Source organism: Ursus maritimus, unplaced genomic scaffold (assembly GCF_017311325.1).
Source record: "Ursus maritimus isolate PB19 unplaced genomic scaffold, ASM1731132v1 scaffold_22, whole genome shotgun sequence".
NCBI lineage: Eukaryota > Metazoa > Chordata > Mammalia > Carnivora > Ursidae > Ursus > Ursus maritimus.
The window spans coordinates 33,678,845-33,688,784 of NW_024424675.1; the positions used below are offsets into that span (position 1 = coordinate 33,678,845).

General features: G+C 55.7%; 1 protein-coding gene across 2 annotated transcripts in view; it reads left to right on the top strand.

Moving 5' to 3' along the window:
• Positions 1 to 1,342: 1,342 nt before the first annotated feature.
• Positions 1,343 to 9,940, top strand: part of SLC12A5 (solute carrier family 12 member 5) — a 37,740-nt gene continuing 29,142 nt past the window's right edge. Inside the window, exon 1 of one of the 2 annotated variants that reach the window (XM_040638406.1) lies at positions 1,343 to 1,463. In XM_040638406.1, the coding sequence (XP_040494340.1) occupies positions 1,343 to 1,463 (121 nt within the window). Of the gene's footprint in view, positions 1,464 to 8,866; positions 8,934 to 9,940 lie in introns of those variants that run through there. The other variant, XM_040638409.1, reaches the window with a different exon arrangement.

The following is a 9,940-nucleotide window of genomic DNA, read 5'->3' on the forward strand; positions in this document are numbered from 1 at the left end:
GAGGCTATTATGAATAATGCTGCTATAAACATTCTCGTAAATGTCTTTTGGTGAACACGGGCAGCCCTTTCTTTGGGCCATATACCTAGTATACCTAGTACAGCAATTAATGATGCAATTAGAAAAGCATTGAGAAACTGCATAAGTAGAAGTAGGATACCGTATATTCAAATGTATTAAATCTTATTTATTCATACAAGTGCTTTGGCAGGGCACATACCTCAGAGTGGAATTGCTGGGAAGACATGTACATCCATGTTCCATCCCACAAAACATTCAGTTCAGCAACAGTGCCTGTATGTTCTACTTCCAAAGCATACCTTGAATTGGATGACTGCCGCCACTCTATCTGGCTTTTACCACCTCTCGCGAACATGGGGCTCTGCAGGGGCCTCCTACCTAGATTCCCAGTTTCCACTCCTGCTCTCCTTTAGTGGAGTCTTCGTGCAACAGCCAGAGTGACCCTGTAACATATAAGTCAGATCACATCACTCCTCTGCTCAAAAATGTCCAATGGGTCCTCTCTGAAGCCTTCAAGAGGCCACATGATGTGCCCTTTCCCCCTCCCTCATCTCCTACACTCTCACCTCTGTTCACTCTGTTCCAGATACACTGTCCTTCTTGCTGCTTCCTGAACAGTCCAGACTCCTTTTCAGCCTAGGGCCTTGCCTCTTGCTATGTTCTCTGCAGGAGAGATTTCCCCCCAGATCTTCGCGTAGCTGGCTTCTTTTCATCAGGGAGGTTTCAGCTCAGATATGGCATCTTCTGAGGGATCTTCTTAGACCACCCTCTAAAGTAGTCTTTCCCCGTAGTTGTTATTCCTGGATCTCAAATTACCTTGTCTATGCGTTTGCTCACTTACAATCTTTCTCCGCTCACTCCTCATTAGAATTTAAGCCACACGAGGGCAGGAAGCTGGTCGATCTCAGTCAGTGCTGTATCCCCAGGGCCTAGTACCGTTGCCTGAAACACAGGAGCGCTATCAAGATGCGTTGAATGAATGAATGAATGAATGCGTGAATAAAACGCAGGTGTTTAGAAGACCCCAGCAAGAGATGGGCCCGGGCTCCAGGAGCCACACACTGGGGCCCCCGCGTAGAGGCGGCTCTCAGCTGCAGGTGGGATCCTCAGACGCTTCCTAGAATTGAGAGCCCAGGGACTTGGAGCGAAATGGCCACGTTCTGAGGCACAGCACAGCGGGCACTAGGACCCTGCGCGGCGCCGCGCCCGGTGGGGGGCGGCGGACGGGGGGGGAATTCGCTCTTTCTGTCTGCTGGAGCCGGGCTGCAGCCACTTGTGCGATCTGGGCCCGTACCGCCGCCACCCGGCCCCTTTCCACACTATGAGCCGCAGGTTCACTGTCACCTCACTGCCCCCCGCGGCGCCCGCCGGGACCTCTGACTTAGAGTCCCACCCGCATTCGGCAGCCGGTCTCCGCCACCTCTCAGGGGAAGACGCCAAAGGTAGAGGCCGCAGGGGGCGGGGCCTGCCGGAGTGGGGCGGGGCGAGAGAAGAGGAGGGGCCATGGTGGGCGGGTCTTCTCTTGGAAGGGGCAGGGCCAGGGCTGGAGGTGGGGTAGTCTCAGCCGAGGGCTTAGAGAAGGGAGAAGAGCAGGGACCTAGCGGAAGGGAAGGAGGCTGGATGGGAAATGGTGAAGGGAGGGGCCAGATTCGATGTGGGCGGGGCACAGGCAAGAGGGTGGGGCTATAGGCAAAGGGGCGGATCTTGTGATGGAGGGGCTAGAGTCAAAAGAAGGCTGAACTGGAGGGCACTAAAGGGGCGGGGTCATTTTGGGTAGGGGGCGGGACCAGAGGGAAGAAGGTGAAACCAGGGAAAGGGAGAGCCCTATGATTAAGGGGTGGGTCCGAAAGCAATGGGAGGAGGCAGGACTATCTCTGTTTGGAGGCAGAAAAGGGCGGGACCAGAGAGGAAGGGGTCTTGCCAGGAGGATAAGGGTGAGGTCAAGGGCGGAAGGTAAGATGAGTCCGGGATGCTGGGGCTGGTGCTGTCTCAGCAGGTGACTGGGGCCTGGAGGATCTTCCAATCCTCGGCCTCCCTGGAGACGTCGCGGACAGCGCCTGGGGATCCCGGGAAGATGGGAGAAAGAGGAGTTACTTTTGGGCAGCTAGATCTTGGGAGAATTCTGTGGGGTCTCCAGTCCCGACCCTTGGGGGTCCACTTAAGCCCCTCTGCTCCAGCTCCAGAAGAGGGTTGGGTGGAGCAAGGTCAGGCTAGATTGGGGGCGTCCTCCTCGAGGACCCGTTGCTGTTGCCTTGTAATGGAAGTTACACGCAGGGTACAGAAGAGGGGAGGTGAAGGATCCCTCTAGCTTTCGGTGAAGAATTAGTATCCTGGATGCACTCATAGTCTCCTCCGCAGGGGGCACTTGTCAGGGGTCCTCTTCCTGACCCTGCGCCCCTCAGGTCTGGAAGAAACGCTGCGAATCTGCTTGGAGTGGCCCCAGCACGGGGAGGAGGAAGAGCCTCCCGGGGCCGCCAGGGGTCGCTGCTGAGCCGCAGGTGAGCTCACTCTGCAGCAAAACGAAGCACCAACAGCCCTGGAGGGGGCATTTTAGGGATTTTTTTTTGGCGAACTCCCTCATTGTGTAGATGACCACACTGAGACCTAGATTTCCGCAGGCCCCCAGCCCCTCAACCAACCGCCTTCTGGACGTGGCCATTTGGATTTCTTGGGGTCCTTCCATTCTTCATATTTCCCCATAAGCTTCCTCCTTTCTCATTTTCATGAACGTCCTTTCCATCCTTACAGTTTCAAAAATCAGAACTCCAGGAGCTATTCTCAACGCTTCCTTTTCTTTTCCCACCGGATCTAATTGGTCCTCACATCTTGGCCACCCCACCCCCAAAACTAATCCTGAATCTGTCCTGAATCTCTCTTCTGGTCACCATCCCTTGGTACAAGCCTCCATCATTTCTCACATGGCCCAGGCCATCGCCACAGCCTCCTCACCAGTCTGCCTGCCTCTGATCCTGTCCTGACCGCCCGCCACACAAGCTCCCCATCGTTGTTAGGATAAAGGCCTACGCCATAGTCTGTCGTCCAAACTCTTTCCTCATCTGCTCCGGGGCATACCTGTCCGTGTTCTTCTTCCCACCTCCATTAGCCAGGGAAACTCCTACTCACTCTGTAGGTTATGGCTCATTTCACCTCTCCTGAAAACCTTTTTCACTTTCCCTTGCTTCCAGGCAGAGGCCGTCATTCCTCTTCCGCCCACCCACTGCACCATGAGAGCACATGTGGATGGAAGTTATTTACTTGTGTGGCTCCTGCCATTCAAAAGCAGGGACCATATCCTTTTATCTCAGTGTTCCGAGTTCCAAGCCCACAGCCTGGCATTTGGTAGGTGCTTAATGTTCGTCAGACAAGAGAGGCAGTGGCTATAAGCTCCTGCTTCTCCTACCCTTGCCTTCTCTCCTCCCATTCCCCATCCCCTGGCCCGAGAATAAGATGGCCCTCTCTCTCATTCCTAGGTGATCAATAGGTCTTCCCATTCCCATTTCCAAGCTCCTGCATGTGGCAGTAAAATATGGCTCCCAGTTTGGGGTGTGCAAGCGTGGGTGCAAACTGCATGTGAATCTAGAATGTTGTGTGCTTGTGGCAGAAATAGTGCGTGTGTGTCTTTGTGTGTCTTGAGGGAGGAGCACCCCCCATGAGCTCTGATGACCTGTGGGACAGTCAGTGAGTCAGTGCTTATATGTGTCACTGTATTCCAGTCTGTTGATGGGCATGTGTGTATTCCTGGGTCTGTCTGTGGGCTGCGTACCTGTGTGCATGAGTTTATTAGAAGTTTCATCTTGAGAATGATTTGGGTGACTTTTAACCTCTTTGGTCCTGAGAGGTACCTCCAGCCCCTCCTCCTTGGTAGTCACTGCATGGGGAAGTAGACAAGGGCTCCCTAGAGGAACCGAAGTCTGGTGATCTCTTTCCCACAGCTGTTCTTGTGTCAGCCCTCTGGCCCCAAGAAGAGGTGTTCTCCACCTCCCGTCCTCACCCAGGCCCATGCGGAGAAATGGCAGCATGTGGAAGGTGGGGAAGGGTTGGGAGAGGTTTGACAGGTCACTTGGGTATGAGCATTGTCTTTGATTTTGGACCCAGAGAGTGGAGTTTGCCCCTGGAAGTGCCTCCTGCTGCCAGGGGGTCAGCTGTAGTGGGGACGTAACTGACAACTGACGGGGGTGAAAGAAGCAAGTCGGAGGCTGATCCTTGAATCCACCATGAATCCTGGGCTGCAGCCCCCATACCTCAGTTGCCTCCTCTGTACTATGGGGAGGTTGACAATGACTTGGCTGGACAGAAGTGCACCTGGGGCCAGTTGGTACCACTCTGAGCGATTCCCACATCCCTTTATACCACCTCCCACTGTGCCTCAGTTTCTGGTGGAGCAAGACAGGGCACTGGAAAGAACCTGGGGTCTGGGTTAAGACTAACAGGAGTTGAAATGTGTTCCCACGAGTGCGAAGGAGCTGACTTACACCAGGGGAATGGAGCAAGACCACTGTATAGCCCATCCACGCTCTAACTCAGGCTCTGTGGTGTTGCCTTGGGCACGTTGCTTTCCCTGTCCGAGCCTCAATTTCCTCATCTGTAGTATAAAGGAGTTGAACAGGAAGCTATCTGAGGGTCATGCTAGCCATAAAAATGATAGGATTCTTTGATGATCTAGAAGGGTGAAGTTCTCTGCCTCCCGCATACCCAAACCTCATGTTTCAGTCTCTCTATCTGTAAATTGGGAAGAATGACACTGAGTTATTGGTGTAAATATCTGATCTGGAGATCTCCAGTCTGTTCAGGGTGTTCTCCAGTCACCCGCTCCTCAAGCCGGGACTCAGAGCCTCACTGCCCAGTACCTCAGCCCAAGGTGAGCCCCAGGAATCTCCATGGCAACAAACTGGTTATGAACGGGGCTGCAGTTGCCATGGTGACGGGCTGCTCTCCCTCCCTCCCTCTCTCTCTCTCTCTCATCCCCCTCACCTCCCCTCCCCTCTTCTCAATGAACCAGAGCAATCTGCGGGCACCAGCTCTCCAGGTGGGGTGGGGGTGGGGGGTGGCTCTGTGAGAAGGGGGTCCAGATTGAGAAAGAGGAAAGACAGGCCGAATCTGTAGGGGAATGGGGGGCTGTTGGGGTGCCATTGCCATGGTGACAGGGCTGCAGCCTGTTAATTAAGCCCCTGGTTGCCACGGAGACGATGGTGGTTGACGTGCTCTGCGGCGAGCCCTGTGTGTGTGGGGTGTGCTGTGCACTGGGCTCATCAATTCACTGCGAGGGTTTTGGGTCTGGAGGACGGGCATGTAGTTTGGGGAGAGGAGTGAAAGGGGGAGTTCAGGGCCTTGGCTCCAGGAGGACAGAGCCGGGGTGGGTGTGTTAGGTCGAGGGGGTAATCATATGCAGATAAGGATGGATAGGGATTGAGCTGTAAGGAGGAACACTGTGTCTGCCTCCTGTGGAAAGAAGACCCAGTCAGGTGGCCCCAGCTTCCTCCAAACAGCTTCATATCCTGGTTCAGTGGTTGGAGTCCTGGGCTGGAGGTCAGGGAGCTGGATTCTAGTCCCCAGTCTGCCACAAGTTCACCCCATGAAGAAAATTTGTACCTTTTCATTTCTGGACTTTAATTTCCCTGTAGATGAGGGGTGGCAAAAAATAATTTATAAAGTATCTTCCAGCTCCCACGTCCTGATACTTGGGCAGCTTCCCTGAAATTTTTTTCTCTCTGAGAAGCATAAGGTGAGAGGGGGGTAAACTTTAGACATTCAGAATTCAGAAACAGGACCTTCTCAGCTCTGCCTCTTGTGTGGCTTGAATGGGAGAGTTTCCCCGGCCTTAGATCTTCCTAGGGCTCTGGGTGGAGTTGGGATGCTAAGCTGGCAGCCATGTTCCTGGGGCTCAGAGCTGAGGGTCACCTTACTGGTGACCTTCCTGGCCAAGGCCAGGCTGGCAGTGCAGGAGGGGCCTGCAATGGTGTTTTCTCAAAGCTTCACTGCAGAAGGTTGGCCTGAAGCCAGAATAGGGACCAGTCTCCTTGAGAAGTAGGGGATGTGAATCGAAAGGGTAGGGTCTCCCCCTGGGGCCGTCTCCTTACTTGGTCTGGGCTCAGGGAGGGCTCCATGGCTTTAGTCTGAGATAAATGGAGAGAGCACCAAGAGCTTTCAGAGCGGGAGGAAGTCCCTTGGATTTATGTGACCTAACACTTTCATTTTGCAGATGGAGATACTGAAGCCCAGAAAGAGGAACTTAATTTTTCTCAGGGACACACAGAGTTTGGGGGCAGAGGACAGGATATCTTCACTGTGTCTTGATTTCCAGATGCCCTGTGAGATAGGAACTCCAGTGAGGGAAGGCAGATGGAGCACCCAGGGGAAGAGGAATCACTCTGGCCTTTGCCTGTACTCCCCTGGGATCTAGGTTCCTCCTGTAGATGGGCTGAGTCCCTGAGTGGCCAGGGCTCTGGACTACAAATGAATGGAAATACCTCCAGGGGAACATCCCAGATCTGACATTGCTGAAAAAAAAAAAAAATCTCAGCATTTAATTTATTTCACAGCATTTCTCAGACAAACATGCTACACATTTTGCTATGTTACCTGTCTCTCCAGAGTAGTGGAAAACCATAATGCTGCTGCAAGTGGTGGTGATGGTGGGGTGTGGAGGTAGTGGAGTGCTTAGAAATTCCCAAACATGGGTCTATCCACCTGCTATCTTTTTAACCCCTGTCACTAATCCAAACTCATCTCACCTCTTTTGTGTGTGTGATTTTTCCCTGGGAAAGCCAAGAAGACCAATTCTCACACCTTGTCCGAATAGCTAGCTCTCCATCTTAACAAGTCCTTCCAGTGTCCACAAAACCCAGTGACAGTGATACATTATTGGTGGATCCCTCCAAAGCCCCTTGCAGTCAGCTGCCAAAGACTGTGATATCCCTGATCTGAAGCCTCTGATAATTGTGTGCAAGGACTCTGAGTGGAGGGTGCTGTCAATGGCTCTGAAAGGTCACGTCCTAGAATGGGGTCTCTAGTCATGTGGCCAGCTTTTTAGGAGCCTTGAAGATCTTCTGGGCCTACCTCCGGTTGCAAGCTGAGGGGCCACTTCAATCCTGCACCTCTGAAGCCTGACCACAAGAAAAGGGAAAGAGCTCACCTCAGACCCTTCCCTGTTCCCTTTTTATTAGCCAAGAATCAGAGATGGCTGAGCAATTTGGTTTGACTCTATCCTTGTTCCTTCTGTTGGAGGCAGGGCAAATTTTTAAAAGAATTTATGGTGAGGAAGAGTCCTAAACTAGAATAAAGCAAACTGGATTCTAGACCAAATCCTGCCATTCACTGGCATTGTGTGTCCATAGGCTGTCATTTCTCTTCTTTGGGCCTTAGCTTTTTCATCTATAAGATGAAAGTTGTTTGTTAGATAAGATGATTGATATGATCCTCTCCAACCCTGGAACTCTCCTGAAACTTAAAAGGCCAGTGCTGGGGGCTAGTGTGAGTCTGAAAATGATTTCCCCTTGGATTTCCCCTGCTCTCACCCTTGGATGTTTAGATCTTCCGGAGACACAAAGGGTCCAAATCTCTGATGCTTCTTCCTGAGATGTCTCCACTGCTGGCTCAAGTCTGGATTCTAGGGGTTGTCCCAAAGAGGTCCCAGGACAATCAAGCTTCTGGGGGACTAGTGTCAGGGAGGAGGAGGGACCCAGAGAGCGTGCTGGCTCTGGAATCCTCAGAAAGCAATCCTGGATTAGGGGATTAGACACTCCCGCCCCAGGAGAAAATCTGGTCCGAAACCGACAGGCGGCCTCATTTGTCCCTCCCCCACTCTGTCCCTGGCCAGCCTCCTACCAGCCTGCCTCCCTGGAGGCTGCACCAGCCCCAGTGGAGTCAGCCATCCCTGGAATCTCACTGCTGTCTTCTCTCCTCCTCACCGCATCTCCTTCCCAGGGTCATTCTACAGTCAGAGGGTCCCTGTCTGTGGACTCCTGGGATTTGTCTTGGGGGTGAGATGCTAGGACTCGGTCTAAGCACAATGAGAGGCTTCACTGCAACTCCTCAGGTTCCGCTCTTCCCATTTTAAGACAGGATGAGCCAGACAGTTCAGCCCAGTGACCCTGAACCCCTGGGGGCAGCACAGTGCTTCAGTTAATGGCTCTGGCCTCAAGACACCCCCGGTTCCAACCTCGTGAACAGCGATTTGGGAAAGGGTCTGGTTCTCCGCTCCTCTTCCGGGCTGGCCTCCCCAGCTTTGCAGACAGGCTCCCCAGAGACCCATATTCCATGGTGCCCCACCCCCGCCGCCTCAGTACTCCTCGCCTTCCCCTTAGGGGTCACCCCAGACCCCCAGCCAGGCAGCCGCTGCGGGGCCGCCTCCCCGCGGCCGCGACCTAGTTCCCTGCCGTTATTTTTAGGGCGCGGGATGGCACCTGCCCACGTGCCGGCCCCGCCTGTGCCGGGGAGTGGGGGGCGGGCGGAGCTGCGTCTGCTCGTGGGAGGCGAGGCCCCCGTCCGCCGCAGCACCCCTCCATCCCACCCGTGCAAGCCCCCGGTTTTCGTGAGAGGGGGCCTCCAGGCGTGCTCTGCCCGCCCCTCGTCTCCTCTTCTTCCTCCCTCTCGCGCTCCCCCCCAAAACCCCGCCAGTGGCTCACGCCTCCTGCATACGGGATGAGGTGAGCAGCGCCGCCGCTGAGAGGGGGCGCGCGCGGGTGTGAGCGTGTGTCCGTGTGCGAGTGTGTGTGCGCCGGGCGGGCGGGCACTGCAGCTTCTTCCTCCGTGGAGCGGAGAGCGAGAGAGAGCTAGAGCGAGCGAGAGAGCGGCGAAGGCGGGCAGAGGGGCGCGGGCGAGGCGGAGCAGCCATCCCCGGGCCCGGCGCCGCGCCGCCACCATGCTAAACAACCTGACGGACTGCGAGGACGGCGATGGGGGAGCCAACCCGGGTAAGCAGCGGCCCGGGGGCAGCGAGGGAGGGGGCGGCGAGGAGAGGAGGCAGCTCTAGGGTTAGAGGCAGAGCGGGGGCCGCCTCCTTCAAAGAGGCTGGGACTGACCGGGGCGGTGGGAGCCCGGGGTGGCCTGGAGCCCTGCTCCATTGGAATGCGCCAGGCGCTGTCCGAGGTGCTGGAATGCGCCGCGCCCGGGGCAGGGCTGGGGGCCGAGAGGTTGCCATTGCCCACAGCCCGGGGGCAGACGTGGGTTAGCTAAGCGGGGGAGGCGGTGGGAAGGGGGTGGAAGAGCTAGAATGGGCTGACGTGGACCTCGACGGGCGGGAGGAGGGTTCCTTTCCCCAAGAAGGGACCCCGGCGTCCTGGCGCAGAGCGTTGACCGGCGGCACGGGGAGGGGGTGGGGGGTGCAGTCTGCTGCAGTCCCTCGCTCTGAGACTTCCAGCTGAAAGGTGGGGGGAAGGTGCCCATGGGGGGTTGGATCCATATGACAGCCCCCGTCCGGGCTGCGGTGTCTCCTTAAGGGGACACTTGGTGCAGTCTGTGCCCCCTCCCCCAAAGCTGCCCGAGGTCCGACCTCAGACTGAAGCGTACCTCCTCCGGAGATTTTCGACTCTACTTTGCGGAATCTCCCTCTCCCTCTCGCGTACCCATGGGTTCCTATTCAGGACGGGAAGCAAGATCACCCTCCTTTCTTCCCTCTTTACCCTTCCTTTCGGTACCCTGGCATGACAGTGAGGTTTCCAGGGCGGGGCAAGGGGGAGCCTTTCTAGTCAGCTCTGCTAGCTTCCCTAGTGAGGCCTCAGGAATGGGGTCCCAGCGGCTGAATCCCCGGCGCCGCGGCGCGGACACTGCGGACGCGCTGCGGTGGGTGCGGAGACTCGCTAGGAGCCCAGGGGCTTGAAGCAAGTCCTTTCGCTGCTCTTGCTTTCCGCAGCCCTCCTCCACGGTTTCCCTGCTCCGAGGTCTTCCGGGCCAGCCACCCCCTTGGGCTCCCAGGCCCCCC